Source organism: Salvelinus alpinus, chromosome 13, assembly GCF_045679555.1.
Source record: "Salvelinus alpinus chromosome 13, SLU_Salpinus.1, whole genome shotgun sequence".
Classification (NCBI taxonomy): domain Eukaryota; kingdom Metazoa; phylum Chordata; class Actinopteri; order Salmoniformes; family Salmonidae; genus Salvelinus; species Salvelinus alpinus.
The window spans coordinates 42,303,714-42,330,499 of NC_092098.1; the positions used below are offsets into that span (position 1 = coordinate 42,303,714).

The 26,786-nt window shown below is 43.1% G+C and overlaps 1 protein-coding gene across 16 annotated transcripts in view; it reads right to left on the bottom strand.

The window, feature by feature from the left end:
- LOC139537721 (disks large homolog 2) overlaps positions 1-26,786 on the bottom strand; it is a 337,098-nt gene that overhangs the window by 274,012 nt on the left and 36,300 nt on the right. For 15 of the 16 annotated variants that reach the window (XR_011667590.1, XR_011667591.1, XM_071339347.1 and 12 more), the window contains exons 3-4: positions 14,111-14,277; positions 3,312-3,380 (exon numbers count right to left, since the gene is read on the bottom strand). Coding sequence is in view for 14 of the 16 variants with exons in the window: in XM_071339347.1 (XP_071195448.1) it covers positions 3,312-3,380; positions 14,111-14,277 (236 nt within the window). In the remaining 2 variants the exon portion in view is untranslated. Of the gene's footprint in view, positions 1-3,311; positions 3,381-14,110; positions 14,278-19,544; positions 19,677-26,786 lie in introns of those variants that run through there. The other variant, XM_071339352.1, reaches the window with a different exon arrangement.

Here is a 26,786-nt window from a genome sequence, read left to right on the forward strand (position 1 = left end):
TTTAAAGTTATCTTACAACAGCGTGATCAAATTAAGATCCTACATCTGTAGCATCGCTGTACTGGTATCGTGGTAACCCTATTACAGAGTTATCATTATTGTCTCTCTCTCATATTCAACTCTGGTGTTTACCTGCTGCCTGTAGAATGATTGGTCCTCTGATTGAAGTTCCTCACATAAGAGCACTTTGATTACCGCTTTCATTTTGTGGACATAGCAGCGCCCTCCACTCACAAATGCACTGACTATCTATTCACACACACACAGCTCAGAGGGGGTGTTTACTAGGGCTAATCTTTTCAGCAGATGGGACTCAAGCTGGCTTCGCCTGATTAGATTACGTAGGGTGAACGATTTAACTTCCTTTGCTGCCTCTCATCGATAGGTATAGGTGAGGTATTGTGAATTCTGGATGTAACTGATACAGTGGATACATGCATACAGGAGTCAGGACATAAGAGAGACAGGTTTTTATTTAGTCTACTTTAGTGTTTGACCTTGACCATGGCCTTTTCATGACATGGAGACAACGTCTGAAGTAGAATACATTTGAGATCAGGGATGGACAATAATAAGGGCCGAAGTGTGCAGGCTTTTGTTCCAGCCCAGCTGTAACATACCTATATGAAAAAGGTCTGCGTGTCTATAAAGCACTGTGCGGAATTCATTCCAGATAGTAACTTTGAATCTCAAAAAAAAAAGAGTCTGTCCAAAAGGTAAAATAAGCAGTGCAACTCCAAACAGTGACATGGTACATCTCAAGCTGCTGTTACCTACGTTTCTATAGTTAGATGATATAATCACTTTATTCTGGTCTCAAGCTCTTAGACCATATCCCCCGCCCTTGTGCAGCGATAATCTCATGTACTTTGCTGAGCTTCTTGTTGTCCAGACTATGGAACTAGAGCTTCTGAATTTTAACAAATTGTACAGTAGCTGATTTGCACCTTTGCTCAGATCACTCCTGTGGCTTGTAAGATTTCTATTCATTTGTACTAATGCTTTATGACAAGGCTATTGGGTTATTTGTAATTTAAATTCACAACATGATTATGAAATATATATTGTTTAGATTAAATACAATTAAACGCACATTGCAATGCAATGAGTCGCCTTGACTATGTTCATCAAATAATTCTAACACACTTTCCCAATGAGCAGTATGTTTTAATGAATCATGGAAAGCTGGTTAGGTCTGAATGCCCTGATAAAAATACATGGAAATTGATTAGATAGGGTCTATAATCGGAGACTCTCTGTATCATGCTTGTGAACTTCCAAAGCTATGGGCAGAGTGTGTCTCACCAGAGTGATTGACTCTGTGAAGGTACTGGGGTTGGCTGTGTGGGCGAGAGGTGGCATTTACTGCTAGTGTCACTGCCTTACATACATAGGAAGGGAGAGATGGGGGTGAGGAAAGGTGCAGAATGGTGCATGAAGAGCGAGAAAGACAGAAAGAGGGAGAGGAGGGGCTTGAGAAACAGGAAGCAATCGTTAGCTAAGCTCCCCTATCTCTAGCAAGCTCTGTATCCAAACAATCATCTGTTCAGGACCCATACAACATGACTAAGCCTTGACAGATTTCTCATGCTACAGTACACACCTTCACTCCTCCGGCCACCTCTCTCTGTTCCGTGTTGTTTTTCTATTTCTCTAGTTCAGGGCTCCATTTTCTATTTTTCTTTTCTATCCGATTTCTATTAAATATATTAGGAATTTCATATTGCAATAAGAAACTACCATAATTGACTATGGGAAAAAAATATTCTCTAATTCTATTTACAAGAATTCAAAGTGTGTCACATCTGAGAAGACTTGATAAAGTGGCTCGTGCGCTGCTCACACCGGCAAAAGGCTAGATGTCCAGAGTAGCAACTAAAAACTGTTTTCCCATAGCCCCAGTGTATAGCTCTCCAGCCGGTGATAAAAGCTCTGTGCCTTGAGCCTAGTAAACAAGTCTGTGTGTTTTCCCACACCTGGGGCTTCAAAGCCTGTCCATAATGCTGCCTCTTGGTACTGCCTAGAAAGCCATCAACAGTTTAAGTCAACATTCGGTGTTGTCTCCCTCATAAAGACCCCTCTGGCCCTGCAGTGGGGAAGCCGCTGATGTTGAACCCTCTGGGTCTCCGAAACATTGTTGTTAACTGGCCATTTTTTAAACATGTGTTTAACCTATGCTGTTGACCTGAGAGATGATAGGTGAATAGATCCTGGATCACACTGACATTGCCAGCGCACCAGCCATCAAACAATGTTGAGAATATTCACTTTAACAACAAGAGGCCAGTAGCGTAGCATGACAGAATTAAAAAGAACATACACTAAATGTACAAAACATTAAGAACACCTGCTCTTTGACATTTACATTTACATTACATTTAAGTCATTTAGCTGACGCTCTTATCCAGAGCGACTTACAAATTGGAAAGTTCATACATATTCATCCTGGTCCCCCCATGGGGAATGAACCCACAACCCTGGCGTTGCAAGCGCCATGCTCTACCAACTGAGCCACACGGGACCTGTGTGAATCCAGGTCAAATCTATGATCCCTTATTGATGTCACTTCTTAAATACACTTCAATCAGTGTAGATGAAGGGGAGGAGATGGGTTAAAGAACGATTTTTAAGCCTTGAGACATGAATTGTGTATGTGGTAGGCAGAGAGGGGTGTCCACAGGGTACTGTGGAAGTAGGAAGTGAAAACTCATCCATATCTCGCTGTAATTTCAATGGGAGCTTGGTTGAAAATATACCAGCCTCAGAAAAAATCCAAACAGGAAGTGGAACTTCTCAGGTTTTTGCCTGCCATATGAGTTCTGTTATACTCACAGACATAATTCAAACAGTTTTAGAAACTTCAGAGTGTTTTCTATCCAATACTAATAATAATATGCATATATTAGCAACTATGACTGAGGAGCAGGCCGTTTACTCTGGGCACCTCTGTGCACCTTTCATCCAAGCTACTCAATACTGCCCCTGCAGCCATAAGAAGTTAAGGTATCTGTAATATAACATACAGTACTTGTCAAAAACGAATGTCGACATTAATAAATGTACTGCCTTGCTCAAGGGCACATGGCCCAATGCTCTTAACCGCTAAGCTACCTGCCGCCAACTGGGGTCATAGGCTTGTTTAATAGGAACATTAAATAGCAAACAAATCATTCAGTCAACATTCATTTCAGTTATTGACTATGGCGATATATTTAATATGAATGCCGCTGCCACTGTATTGAAGCAATTGGATGCAGTTTATCATAGAGCATTGTGCTTTATTACGGGCGATAGGTTCACAGGGTACTCACTTCAGAGACTTTCACACTGATCGGTGTCTGGTCCTTCCCACCGTGCTCTGAGCTGCTCCGCTCCCTCATCTGAGGACACACACACACACACTAAGTATCATTATATTAGGTTATTACAATACAATAAGTTAATGTAAATGTAGAATAAGCTTAATTGGAAAGAAATAACTGAAACCACAATGAAACATTGTGAGTACAGAGAAACTAACTATTTTCAAAGTTACACAGTTTCTTTGACCTATGAGTCCCTCTGAGTCATAAACAACCTAATTGTCTTAATATTACATCAGGGTATAAAACATCATCTCCACAATACAGAGACATTCTGCCATTAACCGTTGATGCTGAGCAGTACCTCGCTATTTGTTTGACTTTGGCCAAGGTGATTCTTCAATCAGTACCCCAAGAATTATTGTGTACATGTCCAACACTATCAAAAATAAATGCTTAAACCTGGTATACACACACACGGATGAACGCGCACACGCACACACACACACACACACACACACACACACACACACACACACACACACACACACACACACACACACACACACAGCGGACAGAGATAATGTCTCTTGTTTACTTACCATCTACGCTCTCATTCTTGTATTTAAAATGTGTCCAAGGAAATTCCTAAAGTCAAATTAATCCAAGCAAAACATAAGAAAAGACTGCAGCTTGTGCTTGCACAACCTCCGGCTGAAGTGGCAAAAAAGCACACAGTGGGATCAAAAATACTGTACCAGATTGCATGGGATAGAGAGTGTCAACACTCTGCCACAAAGCACTGATTTTGTTAAGCCTTCATCTATTCAGCATGGCTTAATACACTCGGCTTGTGTTTTGTAACACAACGCAGACATCAAATCATTTTCGGGAAAGTTCTGACCCAAATGAGCAGACGGAGTGAAGTTATGGGACATGTTTGCGGCCCTACTTTTCAGGCTGTTTCTACACAAATGTAACTATGGTGTTGGGTATAAGGTGTACGGTAAAGTTGCCCCTAGATGCTGATCTGGGATCAATTTAGCATTTTCCCCATGGTTACGGTTAGGATCAAAAACACATGATTTCACATAAACTCATATGGTTTTTCTGTAAGGGTAGGGGAAACTTCCCCCCGAAGCGTTAGGTAAACCAACACAATGGTTGGGACAGAAGGCTTGGGGACAGAAGGCTTGCAGAGGCTATGACCTGCTTTGTGTTTCTTTCTATCTAGGGACCATGCTGTGAGAGAGTGTTTAGAGAACTGCTCCTCTAGCATACACAGTAGTAGGGCAGGTGACCCAATCTCAGAATTGGTCCCTTGTGACCTCTATAACCCCTTCACTTATCCCCATGCATCTACTAAACATACACATCCACTCCTTTCACACCAAGGGCTTTTGAACAGTATATTTCATTTAATGTACATTAGTTCAGATCTATACATGTATACTGTATATCTATCAGTTTGTACAGCTCTGGAAAAGGAACAATATATGTATGGAACCAGGAATGTTTCAATGGGGAGAGATAGGATTACTGAGGTCACTGGTTAGATGCCAAGTATGTCAAACACACACGCACACGCACACGCATTCACACACACACACACACACACACACACACACACACACACACACACACACACACACACACACACACACACACACACACACACACACACACACACACACACACACACACACACACACACACACACAGCACGGAAAAAATTATCATGGGTGATAGACATTGGGTCTAAAGGGTCATAGAAATCGTAAAACAGAGGGAGAACTGAGGAATTGCACACACAAAAAAGTGTTGTTTAGAGATGCATTAATTGATTGCATAGATCATTGGGATATTGAAATTAAGATCTACAGAAAATTGTGTGCAAGGGTAATGAAAATGTTATCATATTGAGAGAAATACGATTTAACTCAGACTTCACCTTTGTACTGGGGGAGATCTTTTACAAAGACTAGCTTCCCCCTAGTGGATGAATAGAAAATAAAAAGGTTCATCCTTTATCAACTAACCACAGCATTTCAAACGAGACATGAAATATTCTAAAATGCCAAATTGACATAATTTCCAGTAATTTATAGAGTAATTGATTTCATGATCAATTGGGGTGACCAGTTAATCAAGTGTTGTGTGAAGAAATCACACTGGAAAACACAGCTGTGTTCCTTCAAACCTGGTCCTGGAGAGCAGCAGTACATGTGGGCTTTTGTCACATGACACAAAAATCATGTGACCACAATATAAATTGGCCTTTGAGGCCTCCCGGGTGGCGCAGTGGTCTAGGGCACTGCATCGCAGTGCTAGCTGCGCCACCAGAGTCTCTGGGTTCGCGCCCAGACTCTGTCGCAGCCGGCCGCGACCGGGAGGTCCGTGGGGCGACGCACAATTGGCATAGCATCGTCCGGGTTATTCCAAAATACAAAGATTTTTGTTTAGCAAAATATGCAAATTAACTGTAATGTTGCTAAAACAACAGTCTGTTTTGGATCTTTTTTATTTCAGATAACATTATTTACATGTGTAATTATGTTTTAATAAGTTAACTTAATGTTTTGCAATTATTGTTGCTTTTTCAAACAGTTTGTTATTGGGGCCAAAATGACCCCAGTTGGTAAAATATGTTGGTAGCATGAGGGTTAATGAATCTGCTAAGAATCATCAGCATGATGTCATGAACATAGAAATATAATGAATAGAAAGGGGGTCTCCATTCAAGTCAATGATGGCATAATCACGCTTTCCATAGCCGATGTGAGCAAGACCTTCAAATAGATCAACATTCACAAAGCCGCGGGCCAGACGGATTATCTGGACGTGTACTCAAAGCATGTGCGGACCAACTGGCAAGAGTCTTCACAGACTTTTTCAACCTCTCCCTGACCGAGTCTGTAATAACTACATGTTTCAAACAGACCACCATAGTCCCTGTGCCCAAGAAAGCGAACGTAACCTGCCTAAATGATTACCGCCCTGTAGCACTCACATCGGTAGCCATGAAGTGCTTTGAAAGGCTGGTCATGGCTCACATCAACACCATCATGCCGGAAACCCTAGACCCACTCCAATTTGCATAGCGCCCTAACAGATCTACAGATGACGCAATCTCAATCGCACTCCACACTGCCCTTTCTCACCTAGACAAAAGGAACACCTATGTGAGAATGCTGTTCATTGACTACAGCTCAGCGTTCAACACTATAGTGCCCACAAAGATCATCATTAAGCTAAGGACCCTGGGACTAAACATCCCCCTCTGCAACTGGATTCTGGACTTCCTGACAGACCACCCCCAGGTGATAAGGGTAGGCAACAACACATCTGCCACGCTCATCCTCAACACTGGGGCCCCTCAGGGGTGCGTGCTTAGTCCCCTCCTGTACTCCCTGTTCACCCACGACTGCGTGGCCAATCGCGACTCCAACATCATCATTAAGTTTGCTGATGACACAACAGTGGTAGGTCTGATCACCGACAACGACAAAACAGCCTATAGGGAGAAGGTCAGAGACCTGGCCGGGTGGTGCCAGGTCAACAACCTCTCCCTCAATGTGAGCAAGACAAAAGTAGCTGATAGTGGACTATGGAAAAAGGAGGGTCAAACAGGCCCCCATTAACATAGACGGGGCTCTAGTGGAGCGGGTCGAGAGTTTCAAGTTCCTTGGTGTCCACATCACAAACAAACTATCATGGTACAAACACACCAAGACAGTTGTGAAGAGGGCACGACAACACCTTTTCCCCCTCAGGAGACTGAAAAGATGTGGCATTGGTCCCCAGATCCTCAAAAAGTTCTACAGCTGCACCATCGAGAGCATCCTGACCGGTTACATCACTACCTGTTATGGCAACTGCTCGGCATCTGACCGTAAGGCGCTACAGAGGGTAGTGCATACGGCCCAGTACATCACTGGGGCCAAGCTTCCTGCCATCCAGGACCTATGTACTAGACGGTGACAGAGGGAAGCCCAAAAAATTGTCTAAGACTCCAGTCACCCAAGTCATAGACTTTTCTCTTTGCTACCGCACAGCAAGCGGTACCGGAACGCCAAATCTAGGTCCAAAAGGCTCCTTAACAGCTTCTACCCCCAAGCCATAAGACTGCTGAACAATTCGTCAAATTCCCCCCCCCACCCCCCTTCCTTTTTACTCAGCTGCTACTCGCTGTTTATTATTTATGCGTAGTCACTTTACCCCTACCTACATGTACATATTACCTGGACTAACCTGTACCCCCGCACACTGACTGGGTACCGGTACCCCCTGTATACAGCCTTGTTATTGTTATGCCATTTTCTTCTTTACTTTTTTATTGTATTTTTTTACTTCAGTTTATTTAGTAAATATTTTCTTAACTCCATTTCTTGAACTGCATTGTTCGTTAAGGACTTGTATGTAAGCATTTCACACCTGTTGTATTCGGCGCATGTGACAAATACATTTGATTGGATTCAATCATAGTGATCTGAATAGTAGTATTGGGACAGTTTCGGGGACAGATTAAGCCTAGTCCTGGACTAAAAAGCAGCATCACCATCACACAAAACATTTCCAAACACTACTGATCATCCCTTAGAAAATATTAGCTAGCTGTTGTATATGGCGCATGTGACAAAATTGGATATTATTTGATAATGGGTGGACTGGCAGAAATTGATGGTACCCATGATGCCAGGAAGTAAAAGCAGGAAGTGTACCCTTCAATATGTGCTGTGATTTGTAAAATCAACTCAACTGATATTAAAAATAGCCACATCATTTAAATGAACATTCTACATTACCATGGCAATCCAGCATCAGTTGATAGAACATTCCAAAATACCATGGGAATTATTGCATCACAATACACGGTAGACATTGCGAATGTACCCATGAGTTTATCAGTCAAATTGCCAGTGTTAGAGCTTCCAAGCCCATTCTATTCATTCTATTTCTATGGTCATGAACATCAGGGTGAGAATCGGCATTCAAAACTAATCAAGGACTCAACAAGTAGTTCAAACAAGTAAAAGAATGCTGAATAAAATCTAGAATAATCTATAAATGATTTACTCTAGTTCCATTTCGAGGACTTATTAGTAGACTTCATTGTGGAAAGTTGCTTTCGTCAAAGGGCAAGCATTTATAACCCTCACCTTCAGCTCTCTCCATTCATTCCTTTAAATTACAATGTCACAGGCCAGGCCTGCGTACATATATCATAGCCAAGTTCTTGGAGCTCTTCCAACACTAGCAGGCTCTCTCTCAAAGGCCAATTAGCTAGAGCTACACAGTCCAGCACACTGTTGCCGACACAGCTCCTGTTATTTCCTTGTTGGGAACAGCTTCAAAAAACAGTAGAACCAGAGCCTGTGTTTGTCAGCAGAGTCGTTCTGTGTAATGGGGACAACTGCTAAAGAAGGGATGGGTGTGTGGAGCTGGCGATCTGCTCAGGGCTCCCGATTCCAGAGGATCTAGGGACCAATCATCAGCTCTCATCTCACATTGGAGGCCTATTCTTTTTGACGATGACCGTTGAAAGCCAACATTCACCAATGGCTGGCAAGATAAAACAACATATGGGTCTTTCTATAAATAAAGGGACCAATTTTTGACATCAGGGTCAACATTCCTCAATGGTTTGATAATAATAATAACAATAATATTATTATAATCAGTAAACTCTTAAAACAGTGTGTCTGTGTGTGTGTGTGTGTGTGTGTGTGTGTGTGTGTGTGTGTGTGTGTGTGTGTGTGTGTGTGTGTGTGTGTGTGTGTGTGTGTGTGTGTGTGTGTGTGTGTGTGTGTGTGTGTGTGTGTGTGTGTGTGTGTGTGTGTGTAAACTAGACATCACGTTCTTGCTTCCTCTGTCCTTGTTTCCTCCACTTCTTGCCTCTCATTGTAACTACATTGGAGCCCGAGGAGAGGAACCTTCCCCCAATGTGCTTTGAGAGGGAGGTGAGGAATGGACGACACAAGGGGAGAATCTCAATTGCATTTCCTTCATTCTTCACGTCCTCTCTCCTCGCCTCCTTCTCAAAACCCATTGGATAAGAAGGTGAGAGGGTAGGGACTTCTGACCTTCTCATCCAATGGGTTTTGAGAAGGAGACAACAAATCAAAGAAATGCAATTGAGACAGAGGAAGTAAGTATTTGACAGCTGTGAACATGTTTTTATAGGGCCAGACTGACTGAGCTACCATAATACCCATGGCTTGTCCAGAAACAACCACTAGCCCCTACTACCCAGAGTCTAGACACTTGTGGAGATCTGAGAGGGATTGATGCGTGGTGACATGGTGAGAGCTCTACCTCACCCTCTGATAGGCTTAGTGGAAATTTGGCGGTATTGCTCTACAACTGTCCAAATCTGTCCAATGCTCTCAGTGTCTAGGGGGAGGGGTTAGGGGTTGTTTCTCCATGGTACCCCACAACCCTTCAGGTGTGTGGTGGACCTACAGCACGACACTTGAGGCATTGGTTGGATGTTTAATTCCATTGATATACACACACAGATTTGCACAGGTGTAAGTTGCACACCCACGGCACTCTATCAGGCTAATCAGACTGGTCTGAGAAGCTGGAGACCTGCTGTAAACAGTGAAAGAATATATTTACGCTTCTACTATTCACACCTTTGCTTCATTCGAGCTAGTTAGATGTGCAACCACTGACTAACTATAGCTAGGGGCATATCTCAAGTCTAGCAATAGATACTGTTGTTTATTAAGATAACCAATGGTTAGCTAGGTAGCTAGGATATACAGTGCATTCGGAAAGTATACAGACCCCTTGGCCTTTTCCACATTTTGTTACGTTACAGCCTTATTCTAAAATGGAATCAATCAATTTTTTTCCTCATCAATCTATACACAATACTATCATGACACAAGGCGAGACCCAGATTCAGACACAGGAGGCAGATGGTTGGAGTCTTACAATATTTATTAATCCAATAGGGGAAGGCAAGAGAATGGTCGTGGACAGGCAAAAGGATCAAAACCAGTTCAGAGTCCAAAAGGTACCAAAGGGCAGGCAGAATCAAGGCCAGGCCCGGCAGGATGATCAGGCAGGCAAAAAAGAAGTCCAGAGTAAGGCAGGGGTCAACACCGGGAGGACTATCAAAAAGAGAATAGAAAATGGAGTACGGGAAAAACACACTGGTTGACTTGACTAAACATACAAGACGAACTGGCACAGAGAGACAGGAAACACAGTGATAAATACACTGGGGAAAACAAGCGACAACTGGAGGGGGTGGTGACAATAACGAGGACAGGTGAAACTGATCAGGGTGTGACAAATACTCCATAACGACAAACCAAAAACAGGTTAAGTTATTAAGAATAAGTTATAAAAAAAAGAAAAACTGAAATACCTTATTTACAATAAGTATTCAGACCCTTTGCTATGAGACTCGAAATTGAGCTCAGGTGCATCCTGTTTCCATTGATCATCATTGAGATGTTTCTACAACTTGATTGGAGTCCACTTGTGGTAAATTCAATTGATTGGACATGACTTGGAAAGGCCCACACCTGTCTATATAAGGTCCCACAGTTGACAGTGCTTGTCAGAGCAAAAGCCAAGCCATGAGGTCGAAGGAATTGTCCGTAGAGCTCAGAGACAGGATTGTGTCGAGGCACAGATCTGGGGAAGGGTACCAAAACATTTATGCAGCATTGAAGGTCCCCAAGAACACAGTGGTGTCCATCATTCTTAAATGGAATAAATTTGGAACTACCAAAACTCTTCCTACAGCTGGCCGCACTGCCAAACTGAGAAATCGGGGGAGAAGGGCCTTGGTCAGGGAGGTGACCAAGAACCCGATGGTCACTCTGACAGAGCTCCAGAGTTCCTCTGTGGAGATGGGAGAAACTTCCAGAAAGACAACCATCTCTGCAGCACTCCACCAATCAGGCCTTTATGATAGAGTGGTCAGACGGAAGCCACTCCTCAGTAAAAGGCACATGACAGCCCGCTTGGAGCTTGCATAAAGGCACCTACAGGACCCGTAGACCATGAGAAACAAGATTCTCTGGTCTGATGAAACTCTTTGGACTGAATGCCAAGCGTCACATCTGGAGGAAACCTGGCACCATCCCTACGGTGAAGCATAGTGGTGGCAATATCATGCTGTGGGGATGTTTCTCAACAGCAAGGACTGGGAGTCAAGATCGAGGGAAAGATGAACGGAGCAAAGTACAGAGAGACCCTTGATGAAAACCTGCTCCAGAGCGCTCAGAACCTCAGACTGGGACGAATGTTCACCTTCCAACAGGACAACAACCCTAAATGCACAGCCGAGACAACGCAGGTGTGGCTTTGGGACAAGTGTCTGAATGTCCTTCAATGGCCCGGCCAGAGCCCGGACTTGAACCTGATCAAACATTTCTGGAGAGACCTGAAAATAGCTGTGCAGTAATGCTCCCCATCCAACCTGACAGAGCTTGAGAGGATCTGCAGAGAAGAATGGGAGAAACTCCCCAAATACAGGTGTGCCAAGCTTATAGCGTCATACCCAAGAAGACTCAAGGCTGTAATCGCTGCCAAAGGTGCTTCAACAAAGTACTGAGTAAAGGGTCTGAATACTTATGTAAATGTGATATCCGTTTTTTATTGTTAATACATTTGCAAAAATGTATTTAAAAAACTGTTTTTGGTTTGTATTATGGGGTATTGTGTGTAGATCGGGGGGGGGGGGGGGGAATTATGTAATCTATTTTAGAATAAGGCTGTAACATAACAAAATGTGGAAAAAGTCAAGGGGTCGGAATACTTTCCGAATGCACTGTATCAGTCAGCTAACCATTTACAGTAACAGCAGTTCATTAATAAGTCAATACACACTAAATCATATGCAGAAATTTAGAAATCTTACCTTATTGGCACTGTGGCATGGTATGAGCAGCTATTAATCAATTAATTAATAGATAATAGATTAATAGAATGGAGTTAGAAGGGTGACCTCCTACTAAAGGACAGGAAGTGTTGGCTTGAGCAGGCATTCCACATTAAACCCTACACACATTTGAACATCAAAATATGAAGGTTTTTGGGAGTTTTATATGCACAATTTTTTTTGATTTCTCTTCAAAAATGTATAAACAAGCTGTTTTCACATTCCCGATTGATCCATTTTAACTCGGAACACAAATTATCAAAATGTACACGGACCATAATCTTACCTCAGGAATCTTGATTTAATGTTGTCCATGAAGTAGGCTAATTATCTTGACCGCCGTAACAACAGACACCAAAACTGTCTGTCAATCCTCGAGATCAACATTATTCCCACACTTTGGCTGTTGTTAAATCGCATGCAGTATTACACAAGCTCTTTATCACATGACTGTCATTCAGAAAATCTTTTCCTGAATCAACTGATGTTGCGCGATAATGTACCAACGTAACTAAACAGCTAGACATCAAATGCGCATCAAACTACTTTCATATTATTGAAGAACCCCGTTAATGACAGTATTGATTTTAGTTTTATTAATCATATTTGTAAGGATGGACGCTGGAGACGAGAAGCAGGTACAGTGAGTGAACATTAAATAACCACGGACAGGAACAGAATATGGACAGTGTCTGGACAGGGAAAATGGAAATAACAATAATGCTGACACGGGGATGAAACAGAGGAAACAGACAGATATAGGGAAGGCAATCAAAACGTGAAGGAGTCCAGGTGAGCCCAATGAGCGGTGACGCGCATAATGATGGTGACAGGTGTGCTCTCGAGCGCCAGAGAGGGAGAGCGGGAGCAGGCATGACAATATTAAAGTTACTATTTCTGTTTGAAGCATTGGATTTTTCAATCACATACATTATTTTGGATATGTGTGCCCATGAAAACTGTTTACACACCGTAACATAGGGCGATACGAAATGCTACGAGGTTACTTCCGAGATCTCCATACAAAAAAAAGAGACAGACAGCAATATCCAGGAACTTCACACGATCAAGGTCAATGTGTAATTCAAGTGTTAAATGCTGAGTATATGATACAACAGTATCATACATTTTTAAACATAGGTTTTGATTAAACTTTTGAATTATATTGAATGTATTTATGTTCCCCTTTATATCATAATGTATTCACATGAAGAATAAAAAAGTCTAATTATTATTAATGACTTTGTAAGAGCTCCAAACAGACTACAAGAAATGCTCACTGGTACCCTCTTTTATAGAAAGACACCCAAATATTAATTGAACCTGACCAAATTTGATGTCATGCCGATAGATGTAGTCAGAGAATATAATAATAATTAATTAGGTGACACAAAGTACAGATGTAGGATCTTCATGTGATCACTCTTTTGTTGCTAAGAATTTTCCTGCACGGCAGGAAATGCAACATTTTTGTTTATTTGAGCTATAAAAAGTATTCTATAGTTTGTAATTTCCACTTTGAAATTGTGACACACACAAGGAAATTATTATTCATTTTTGTTTCATTTTTGTTTTTACAAATCTGTAATTGATTCCACCGTCTGTTTATTTGCTTGAGAACTTAGGCAAGGAACAATCCCAATGTATGTATCTCAATACCTACAAACTGTAATAAAACCTGAACTTAAACTGTGAAACAGAAAAACACTTATCTTATCGTGCTATTATTTTTTGGTGTTTTTTAGAGTCAACTGGCTTCCTCATTGGTGAAGTAGTACCACTACCACAGAACTACAATGAGTAGAAACGGCCTCCACATTCAAGTCAATAATCGTGTAATGGGTAGACTGGCAGGATTCATTACATTTCTAAGCCCGCTACTCCGAGGTCCCATCAGGCTCACCTCGGTTGGGCAGGCGTGTTGTAGCACCGCGGTGGGGGAGCCCGTGCCCGTCTGTGAGCCCGTGCCCGTCTGTTCCCACTTGTCGGCCATGTGGTTGACCTCCTCCAGCTTCTGCTTGCAGCTCTTTTGGGTGTTCAGCAGCGTCACCTCATAGAACTCCTGGATATCTGTGGAAAACATGACAGATTCCCATTTGATCATTTACAATACTTAGAAATGTCCCTTGAGAGGAAATATGGACGAAAACAGACACTTGACAAGCCTTTCGCTAATTCCAATATAATTTCAGTGTAAGCCGGCAGACTTCCGTTTACGTCAACATGCTGCGTTTCAGATGTACATGGAAATGGGGGTCTTTGATTAAACACAGGATTACTGCCTCATTGGCCATCAACCAAAATAAAAGGGGGCAATTTGTGAAATTGGATTGCTGGCACTGACATTAGATGCCATAGCAGAAGAACAGCACCGACGTATGGCCAAATTCTCTTGTCCGGTACAACTGGGAACCCTCCTATGAGGCAGAGTAAGTTCAAAGTTCTGTTGTAATGTGTCCCAAAATCTGTCCCAAATCTGTCCCAAATTCATAGTTATTCATTTGCTCTGGATATCTGCACGGCATTGCATATATAGAGAATTCACCATCACTGAATGCAACTTTGAACTGAATTATAAAGTACAAACTACATTAGTCTACAGGGCTGCTACGCAGGATCTCAGGATAAAGAAACCACGAACAAACAAAGAGTAAATAGCTGTAAGTACAAAATATATCTGCAACTCTGCTCCCAGTCCTTAGCCTTAGTGAAGACTAGAAGCTGATGTCTCTTGTTTTATATTTTGGCAAGGAGTCTAAGCTAGATCCATTTGGACAGCTTGTGCCACCAGCAGTTGGGTGTGCGCTGAAGCAGCTTGGTCAAAGCTGTTTTTTTTTATAATTCGGTCTCAATTATATGGTCAAAATGTAATTACGAAATTAATTGTTTTATTAAATTATTCCAACAAATCTTTGCATGCTGTTACATTAGGCTATTATTTGGATACCGGAGCATTATAATAATTTACAAATGTTCAGAAAATCATTAACACATGATCAATAAATGGCTTATAAATGATAGTTATTATTAGGTGTTACCCCAAAATACTTGATGGCCCAGTTCTTGCATAATGTATTAACTATGCAGTAGGCAATTGGCAAACATTGCTCTTGAAGTGGGTCTCCACAGCCAAGAGGTGTAATTCACTTCAAGACAGGCAACAAAAGCTATTCAATTGAAAACCTAATCTTTTTGCAGGAATTCAACACTGGAAGACAATTCAAACCCCAACATTCCAGCTTACAAACTGTTTGATACACAACACTCATTCAACGCTGATTGGCAAACACCACGTTTTCTACATACAACACAAATTGTAGTGATTCCCTCTGGTCTTGTGTCATTTAATCCAAAGAGAGTCTTGTGTGTCATGTGTGTCCTGTTGATGTCTTATGTGTCATGTGTGTCTTGTTGATGTCATGTGTGTCATGTTGATGTCTTGTGTGTCATGTGTGTTTTGTTGATGTCTTGTGTGTCTTGTCGATGTCTTATGTGTCATGTGTGTCTTGTTGATGTCTTGTGTGTCTTGTGTGTCTTGTTGATGTCTTGTGTGACATGTGTGTCTTGTTGATGTCTTGTTGATGTCTTATGTGTCATGTGTGTCTGGTTGATGTCTTGTGTGTCATGTGTATCTTGTTGATGTCTTGTTTGTCTTGTTGATGTCTTATGTGTCATGTGTGTCTTGTTGATGTCTTGTGTGTCTTGTGTGTCTTGTTGATGTCTTGTGTGACATGTGTGTCTTGTTGATGTCTTGTTGATGTCTTATGTGTCATGTGTGTCTGGTTGATGTCTTGTGTGTCATGTGTATCTTGTTGATGTCTTGTTTGTCTTGTTGATGTCTTGTATGTCTTGTTGATGTCTTGTGTGTCTTGTTGATGTCTTGTGTGCCATGTGTGTCTTGTTGATGTCTTGTGTGTCATGTGTGTCTTGTTGATGTCTTGTGTGACGTGTGTGTCTTGTTGATGTCTTATGTGTCTTGTTGATGTCTTGTGTGTCATGTGTGTCTTGTTGATGTCTTATGTGTCATGTGTGTCTTGTTGATGTCTTGTGTGACGTGTTGATGTCTTGTGTGTCATGTTGATGTCTTGTGTGTCATGTTGATGTCTTGTGTGTCTTGTTGATGTCTTGTGTGTCTTGTTGATGTCTTATGTGTCATGTGTGTCTTGTTGATGTCTTGTGTGTCATGTGTGTCTGGTTGATGTCCTGTGTGTCATGTGTGTCTGGTTGATGTCTTGTGTGACATGTGTGTCTTGTTGATGTCTTATGTGTCATGTGTGTCTGGTTGATGTCTTGTGTGTCATGTGTATCTTGTTGATGTCTTGTTTGTCTTGTTGATGTCTTGTGTGTCTTGTGTGTCTTGTTGATGTCTTGTGTGTCTTGTTGATGTCTTGTGTGTCATGTGTGACTTGTTGATGTATTGTGTGTCATGTGTGTCTGGTTGATGTCTTGTGTGTCATGTGTGACTTGTTGATGTATTGTGTGTCATGTGTGTCTGGTTGATGTCTTGTGTGACGTGTGTGTCTTGTTGATGTATTGTGTGTCGTGTGTGTCTTTATGTCTTGTGTGTCTTGTTGATGTCTTGTGTCTTGTTGATGTCTTGTGTGTCATGCGTGTCTTGTTGATGTATTGTGTGTCGTATGTCTTGTGTGACTTGTTGATGTCTTATGTGTCTTGTTGATGCCTTGTGTGTTATGTGTGTCTTGTTGATGTCTTATGTGTCATGTGTGTCTTGTTGATGTCTTGTGTGTCATGTGTGTCTTGTTGATGTCTTGTGTGTCATGTGTGTCTGGTTGATGTCTTGTGTGACGTGTGTGTCTGGTTGATGTCTTGTGTGTCATGTGTGTCTTGTTGATGTCTTGTGTGTCATGTTTGTCTGGTTGATGTCTTGTGTGTCATGTGTGTCTTGTTGATGTCTTGTGTGTCATGTTTGTCTGGTTGATGTCTTGTGTGTCATGTGTGTCTGGTTGATGTCTTGTGTGTCATGTGTGTCTTGTTGATGTCTTGTGTGTCATGTGTGTCTGGTTGATGTCTTATGTGTCATGTGTGTCTTGTTGATGTCTTGTGTGTCTTGTTGATGTCTTGTGTGTCATGTTTGTCTGGTTGATGTCTTGTGTGACGTGTGTGTCTTGTTGATGTCTTGTGTGTTGTGTGTGTCTTGTTGATGTCTTGTGTGTCTTGTTGATGTCTTGTGTGTCTTGTTGATGTCTTGTGTCTTGTTGATGTCTTGTGTGTCATGCGTGTCTTGTTGATGTATTGTGTGTCGTATGTCTTGTGTGACTTGTTGATGTCTTATGTGTCTGGTTGATGCCTTGTGTGTTATGTGTGTCTTGTTGATGTCTTGTGTGTCATGTGTGTCTTGTTGATGTCTTATGTGTCATGTGTGTCTGGTTGATGTCTTGTGTGACGTGTGTGTCTGGTTGATGTCTTGTGTGTCATGTGTGTCTGGTTGATGTCTTATGTGTCATGTGTGTCTTGTTGATGTCTTGTGTGTCATGTGTGTCTTGTTGATGTCTTGTGTGTCATGTGTGTCTTGTTGATGTCTTGTGTGTCATGTGTGTCTGGTTGATGTCTTGTGTGACGTGTGTGTCTTGTTGATGTCTTGTGTGTTGTGTGTGTCTTGTTGATGTCTTGTGTGTCTTGTTGATGTATTGTGTGTCATGTGTGTCTTGTTGATGTCTTGTGTGTCGTGTGTGTGTCTGAAGCCTTCGCTGTTTTAGCAACGTCATCTTACTTCGGAGGAAGGTTAAAGCAGGATTCGCTTGAGTGGCGGATCCTTGAAATAGAACAGCTTTAGCGCTGCTCAGAGCAGGGCCGTGCACAGACCTTTTGGAGGGGCATGTCCTCCAACAACAACAAAAATTGCACCCCCCAAAGAACATTATGCAACCGCGGTCACAGACTCGTTAAGCAATTATTACTTTGATTATTCAGTTAAAAGCAATAGATGGCCACATCTTAATGGCTAATTAAATGACACATATTTAACGCGAATTTATTGACAACTGGGTCATTTAGTTTATTTAGTAAATATTTTCTTAACTCCATTTCTTGAACTGCATTGTTGGTTAAGGACTTGTAAGTAAGCATTTCACGGTACTGTCTACACCTGTTGTATTCGGTTCATGTGACAAATACAATTTGATTTGATTTGATTCAATCATAGTGATCTTTATAGTAGTATTGGGCTGGTTTCGGGGACAGATTAAGCCTAGTCCTGGACTAAAAAGCAGCATCGCCATCACATAAAACACTTCCAAACACGACTGAGCATCCCTTAGAAAAGATTAGCTAGATTAGCTCATACGGTAATAATGTAGATGGACAATTACTTGTTATGCAATCGAAGAATCGTTAATTAATAACAAAGCAGACCTTTCAAAAGAATAGCTGCTGCATGTTCAACAAAAGAAACTGAACCCATAACAAGTAATCTTTCGCAGCAGTCCAGAGGCTCGTCTCCACAGACAGAACCCAGATTTACATTTAAATGGAGGTTAATGACAACAAGCTATTTGCATTCATCACAAAACATTGGGAGTACAATAGTTTAGTCCCTGCTCTCCAAACCACATGTTTGAGCGAGTCCATCATACACTGCTAAGAATTAGTCTTATATGTTTGCTGAGAAACGGGTTGGCAAATTTGAAAGGCACTACATACAGTATTTGTGTAATAAACCATTGGCACGAATGCCTCTTTACGCAATTTATGAAATACAAGAAGATAAACACACGTCATTGAACTGAAATGTATGCAAATCCCCTAGACTCATTGAGCGCCAGTGAAGTGTCGTATGGGGTTTGGATACCCTGAATTTACAAAACAAATGCAGAATTCTCTTAGTCACAGGGATCTTAAGATTCAATGTGAGATGCACATGTTCTACTAGCCAACAACACTACACAGCACCGTATTTTGTCAAACTTTTCATCAGGTTGTATAGGCAACATGATAAGACGCAGATGATCTGTATTGTCCCATTGCAGAGCAATTTGGTTGCAGCAGTCCAAAAGCATAAAAAATAACAGATTGTGTGCTGTATTTCCCTGTTTAGTGGTTTTTCATTGTAATTGTGCAAATGGATAATTCAGATATATTTTTATATAATAAATATGTACAACTACCCTCTATACTAGGAACTCATTTGAAACACAAGCTACTTGACAAAGTTTCCTTTCATTCAAATTCATTCACTGTCTTATCTGCAGTTGCCAAATAGCTTATAGCTGAATAATTACAGTAACTAAAAGGCCTACATGCAACTTCCTGTATAATAGTGGCCCATATTCAAACAAGCAAAATGTTAAAAAGTAAAAGTAGCACACAGGGTAACTTACAGTGCAGTGAAACTTTGCTTGTCACCATAGACATCCCGAGCGCTGCCGGTCCCTTGAAGCAGTGTGCTGTGGGAGCACCAGATGCCCATGCAACAAAACAGCAAGCCTACTCCTCCGGCAGGCCGCCTGTTCAACTTCAATAGAGACAATGACCTTGCACCCGGGGCAGCCCTCGCACTCCGACAGCTGATTTCTAATGCAGCCCTGCGTCTGATAATGTGCTTAACGCTGCCATGCTGCGCAGAATCCCCCTCCACAACCGCTCTCACACACCTCTACACAGTGTGGACATGGGTGCCCCCTTTTTATAGACAGTTGAATCTACAAGTGCCAGCGGGCACTGGCAGTCACACTCTTTGTCATGGGAGAGCAGGGGATGTATGGGGGGACCCATAGGGGGGATGGCAGCCGGGTGGGGGTATTTCAGACACTTGGCTCATGCATGAAGGGCACACATAAGCCTGTGAGGACAGCTTTAAGTGGCTGTGTAGCGCTGGGGTGGAGGGCCACTGGCTTCCCCACAGGGCAGACTTCTTTCCTGGCTGTCACACAGTCAAACGGGGACAGAGAACAACCCCACACCTACTCCTGGAGAATAGCTTGAAATTCAAATCACAGCCTATGCTAAGGTAGGCCTGATGATTACATCCAAAATACTGAATGTAAAAGCACGGGCGATTAAATTGCCTTTCTGAGATAGCTACAAAATACTGCCTTATGGCATCACACGTAAATCCATCCATAGACTTGCTGTAGTTTCAGGGGAGTGTAACATGCTAATATGCTGATCTGAAGGTATTTTATGCTGCATTACATTAGGAAACAAGACGAGTCCAAGGGATTTTCTTCACTGCCTGCCGCAGTGGATTTTTTTTTCTCCAGAGTTTTTGTGGATCACTGTCACGATCGTTGGAAACATACTCGGACCAACGTGCAGCGTGATCTGGGTTCCACATCTTTTTTATTTAAAGTAAGTGAACCACACAACAAAACAATAAAGAATAAACGAAACGACAATGGAGTGCTAACATGCAACTACACATAAACAATATCCCACAAAACACAGGTGGAAAAAGCTACCTAAATATGATCCCCAATTAGAGACAACGATTACATGCTGCCTCTAATTGGGAATCATACAAAATCACCAACATAGAAAAACAAAACTAGAACTCCACATAGAAAATATAAACTAGACTAACCCCCCAGTCACGCCCTGACCTACTCCACCATAGAAAATAAGGACTCTCTATGGTCAGGACGTGACAGTACCCCCCCCCCCCCCAAAGGTGCGGACTCCGGCCGCAAAACCTGAAACCAAAAGGGAGGGTTAGGGGGGGTGTCTAGTGTCGGTGGCGGCTCTGGTGCGGGACGAAGAACCTGCTCATCCTGCGGATCCAGCAATGGACCCAGGCTGAATACTGTGCCTGGACTGGACCTAGATGCCGAGGAAGGCTCCTGCCATGGAGCGGGACTGGACACCGGCCCTGGCTTGGACATCGGTGCAGAGGAAGACTCCTGCCATGGAGCGAGACTGGACGGCGTGTCTGGACTGGGCATCGGCGCAGAGGAGGGTTCCTGCCATGGAGCTGGACTGGACACCGTGTTTGGACTGGGCATCGGCGCAGAGGAAGGCTCCTGCCCTGGAGCTGGAGGTTCTGGATAGTGGACCGTCGCAGGAGATTCCGGACTGTGGACCGTCTCAGGAGGTTTCGGACTGTGGACCGTCGTTGCAGGTTCCGGACTGTGAAACGTCGCCGGAAGCTCTGGACTGTGAACCGTCGCCGGAAGCTTTGGACTGGGAATCGTCACCGGAAGCTCTGGACTGGGAACCGTCACCGGAAGATCTGGACTGGGAACCGTCGCCGGAAGCTCTGGACTAAGGAGACGCACTGGAGGCCTGATGCGTGGGGCCGGCACAGGTGGCACCGGACTGGTGACACGCACTTCAGGGCGAGTGCGGGGAGCAGGCACAGGACGTACCGGACTGTGAAGGCGCACTGGAGACCTGGTGCGTATAGCCGGCATCAATTGTACCGGAACTTTAACACACTTCGCACGGCAGGTGCGAGGAGCTGGCACAGGACGTACTGGGCTGTGAAGGCGCATTGGAGACCTGGTGCGTATAGCCGGCATCAATTGTACCGGAACTTTAACACACTTCGCACGGTGAGTACGAGGAGTTGGCACAGGACGTACTGGGCTGAGAAGGTGCTTTTCAATGCGCCTGCGCTGCAGCATACTCCTTTCCACAACCTCTCTCCGGTATCTCTCATTACCTTCTTCTATCGACTCCCACACAGGCTCTGGCTCACTCCCCGGTTCCGTCGACCACCCCATGTGCACCCCCCCCCCAAAAAAAAATTGGGCTGTCTTTTGGGCTTTCTCTGTGGCCGCAAACCCCGGTGTCGTCGCTGTCCTCCCTTCTCTCCTGTGGGAATCATACAAAATCACCAACATAGAAAAACAAAACTAGAATCCCCACATAGAAAATATAAACTAGACTAACCCCCCCAGTCACGCCCTGACCTACTCCACCATAGAAAATAAGGACTCTCTATGGTCAGGACGTGACAATCAGTCAACATAAAGCTGTAAAACAAGGCTACAGTGAAAACTCCCTCAACATTGTCCCCTAGTCCTACCCCATTCCAAAAATAAGAATTACGGCAACTTACTCAATATTTCTTCTTTATCATTCTCCCACCATACTATATTTGCTCAAAATATATTGATTTGGTTTGGTTCAATGTTGACAGGGGAAAGACAGAAAAAGCACACAGACAGCTGACATATCAGCCACATACATACAAGCCCTGGGAAGAGTGTGTGTAATAGGGAGAATGATTATTTCTCTGTGTTTCAGCAAGATGTGTTAAGTCAATATCACATTAGAAACGGGACAGGTGACGTCTTCCCTAGTAAATCGCTCCATTAGCGTGTGGCGGCCCGCCCTCTGTTCTGTTGGGAGTATTTTTTACAGCTCCGATTGCACAACAGCACTTATGATGCCTCCCTTAGTTGTTGTCAGCTGTGACACCTGAGGCCCACTGAAGGAGCAGTGTTGAAGTGTGTGTGTGTGTGTGTGTGTGTGTGTGTGTGTGTGTGTGTGCGTGCGTGCGTGCGTGCGTGCGTGCGTGCGTGCGTGCGTGCGTGCGTGCGTGCGTGCGTGCGTGCGTGCGTGAGTGCGTGCGAACAATACATCTCATCATGCCATAAAGGCCCTGAGCGACAATGGAAACAACACACCCTTAACCTTCTGAACCACAATAAGCCCTAACCAGTGCTTCATTTGAGAAGGATCCTGCGGGAACAGGATCAGGCACCGTTTTGAACTGTTTCATTCCGGAACTTATTTGGCCGGATCCAGTAGCACTCGTGGCATGAAAATACATTTCACTTTTTGCAATGTAAAAATTTAATAAAAGCGATCAAAGTTAAATCGAGTTGCCTGTTCATTAATCCCCGCCACCGACCGGGCCTGATATTCTAAGAATTGCTTCGGGTTGAGCCGGCCCGGCTCTATGATTTGTGCAACATAGTAACCTATGTTTGAGACCAATGAGCGGCCGTGGCTGTGTGAGCACGCCTGTATCTCTCACAGAACTAGAATGAGATAAACTTTCTTTCCATGATCTTTCTCCCTCTCTCTGCTCTGATAGAAATTAGCCTGTAACTCTCATCTCACCCGCATTGCACTTCATAATTTATTTCCTTATATACTGAACAAAAATATGAACGCAACATGTAAACTGTTAGTCCCATGTTTCATGAGCTGAAATAAAAGATCCCAGACATTTTCCGTAACACACAAAAAGCTTATTTCTCTCAAATGTTGTCACAAATTTGTTTACATATCTGTTAGTAGCATTTCTCCTTTGCCAAGATAATCCATCCACCTGACTGGTGTGGCATATTAAGAAGCTGACGTGGACGGGTTGCTGAGGAGTATTTCTGTCTGTAATAAAGCCCTTTGTGGGGGAAAAATTCTTCTGATTGGCTGGGCCTGGCCACTCAGAGGGTGTGCCTGGCTCCCAAATTGGTGGGCCTATATACCCTCCCAGGCCCACCCATGGTAGCGCCCTTGCCCAGTCATGTGAAATCCATAGATTAGGACCTAATGAATTTATTTCAATTGACTGATTTCCTTATATGAACTGTAACTCCTTCAAATCTACGAAATTGTTGCATGTTGTGTTTATATTTTGTTCAGTATAGAATAGCCGCACAAAGGGTTCTGGAGGAGCTGCAGCACCCCTGATACATTTGCCATAGTTACTGCTGTCTGTTTCATCAAGGCGCTTGATGGTTTTTGCGACTGCACTTGAAGAAACGTTCAAAGTTCTTGAAATTTTCAGGATTGACTGACCTACAAGTCTTAAAGTAATGATGGACTGTCGTTTCTCTTTGCTTATTTCAGCTGTTCTTGCCATAATACGGACTTAGTCTTTTACCAAATAGGTCTATCTTCTCTATACCACCCCTACCTCGTCACAACACAACTGATTGGCTCAAACGCATTAAGAAGGAAAGAAATTCCACAAATTCAACTTTAACAAGGCACACCTGTTAATTGAAATGCATTCCAGGTGATTACCTCATGAAGCTGGTTGAAAGAATGCCAAGAATGTGCAAAGCGCTCATCAAGTCAAAGGGTGGCTACTTTGAAGAATCTAAAATATGGTTACTACATGATTCCATATGTGCTATTTCATAGTTTTGTTACTATACAGTTGAAGTCGGAAGTTTACATACACTTAGGTTGGAGTCATTAAAACTAGTTTTTCAACCACTCCACAAATTTCTTGTTAACAAACTGGTCATCTATGAACATTTGAACATCTTGGCCATGTTCTGTTATAATCTCCACCAGCACAGCCAGAAGAGGACTGGCCACCCCTCATAGCCTGTTTCCTCTCTAGGTTTCTTCCTAGGTTCTGGCCTTTCTAGGAAGTTTTTCCTAGCCACTGTGCTTCTACACCTGCATTGCTTGCTGTTTGGGGTTTTAGGCTGGGTTTCTGTACAGCACTTTGTAACATCAGCCTATGTAAGAAGGGCTTTATAAATACATTTGTAATTTGATTGATTGACGAGGCGTTGTTGCGCCTTCTTCACCACACTGTCTGTGTGAAGGGACCATGTCAGGTTGTCAGTGACGTGCACACTGAGGAACTTGAAGCTTTTGACCCTCTACTGCGGCACCGTCGGTGTGGATGGGGGCTTGCTCTCTCTGCTGTCTCCTGAAGTCCACGATCAGCTCCTTTTTGTTGACGTTGAGGGAGAGGCTATTTTCCTGGCACCACTCCGCAAGGGCTCTCACCTCCTTGTAGGCTGTCTTGTCATTGCTGGTAATCAGGCCTACAAATGTTGTGTCGTCAGCAAACTTGATGATGGAGTTGGAGACGTGCGTTGTCATGTAGTCATGGGTGAACAGGGAGCACGGGAGGGGGCTGAACACCCTGTGGACACCCTCAGTGTTGTTGCCTACCTTCACCACTTGGGGTCAGCCCGTCAGGAAGTCCAGGATACAGTTGCACACGGAGGGGTTCAGACTAGATCTTTTCCTTGAAGCGGGAAACGTATTTAGCTTATCCGGGGCGGTGGCATCAGTGTTCGTGACATGGCGGGCTTTCCCTCTATAATCCGTGATTGTCTCGTATCCCTGCCACATACTTCTTGTACTGTTGAATTGAGACTCCACTTTGTTTTTCTTCTTTGATTGCCTTACGGAGGTCATAGCTGGTTTGTTTGTACACGGCCATGTTAAATGTGGTAGTTAAATGTGGTGGTTTGAGCTTTCAGTTTTGTGCAGTTTCTGCCAATCTCTCCACAGTTTTTGGTCTGGATAAGTTCAAATCGTCACAGTGGGAACAACATCCTCTATACACACACACACTCACACACACACACAGAGAAATGCACACACACACAAACGCACACGTGCCCAACACACGTGTGGAACACACACATGCAGTACACACAAAGGGGCCTCATTCCTCAATATAGACATATAAATTGTTTGAGCAAAAGTATGGATCTCTTGCTGCTATATAAACTAACAACCGGGAAAATGAGTTATTATACGAATTAAGAATTTGTTTTAAAATAAAATCCTTATGACGGTGCTCTGCTCTCTCATATGATCATGTATGACGTTTCTTCTGGTCATAAACTAATGATGCTTTTTGACAGGTTTTAGACTACACTGAACAAAAATATAAACACAACTATTTCTATGATCTTACTGAGTTACAGTTCATATAAAGAAATAAGTCAATTGAAATAAATAAATTACGCCCTAATCTATAGATTTCACATGACTGGGAATACAGATATGCATTTATTGGTCACAGATACCTCAATTTTAAAAAGTTGCGGCGTGAATCAGAAAACTAGTCAATATCTGGTGTGACCACCATTTGCCTCATGCAGCACAACACATCTCCTTCACATAGAGTTGATCAGGCTGTTGATAGTGGCCTGTGGAATGTTGTCCCAGTCCTCTTCAATGGCTGTGCGAAGTTGCTGGATATTTGCAGGAACTAGAACAAGCTGTCGCACATGTCGATACAGAGCACCCCAAACATGCTCAATGGGTGACATGTCTGGTGAGTATGCAGGCCATGGAAGAACTGGGTCATTTTCAGCTTCAAGGAATTATGTACAGATCCTTGCGACATGGGGCCGTGCATTATCAATGCTGAAACATGATGATGGTTGCAGATGAAAGGCACAACAATAGGCCTCAGGATCTCGTCACGGTATCTGTGCATTTTAATTGCCATCGATAAAATGCAATTGTGTTCATTGCCCATACCGTATGCCTCCCCATACCATAACTCCACTACCACTATGGGGCACTGAAATCAGCAAACCGCTCGCCCACACGTCTGCCATCTGCCCGGTACAGATGAGCTTCCCTGAGACGGTTTCTGACAGTTTGTGCAAAATTCTTCGGTTGTGCAAACCCACAGTTTCATCAGCTGTCCGGGTGGCTGGTCTCAGACACTCCCACAGGTAAAGAAGTGAGGTGAAGGATGTGGAGGTCCTGGGCTGGCCTAGTTACACGTGGTCTGCCAAATTCTCTAAAATGACGATGGAGGCGGCTTATGGTAGAGAAATGAACATTCAATTATCTGGCAACAGCTCTGGTGGACATTCCTGCAGTCAGGAAACAAATTTGTACACAAAATCTGAGAGAAATAAGAGTATGGAACATTTCTGGGATCTTTTATTTCAGCT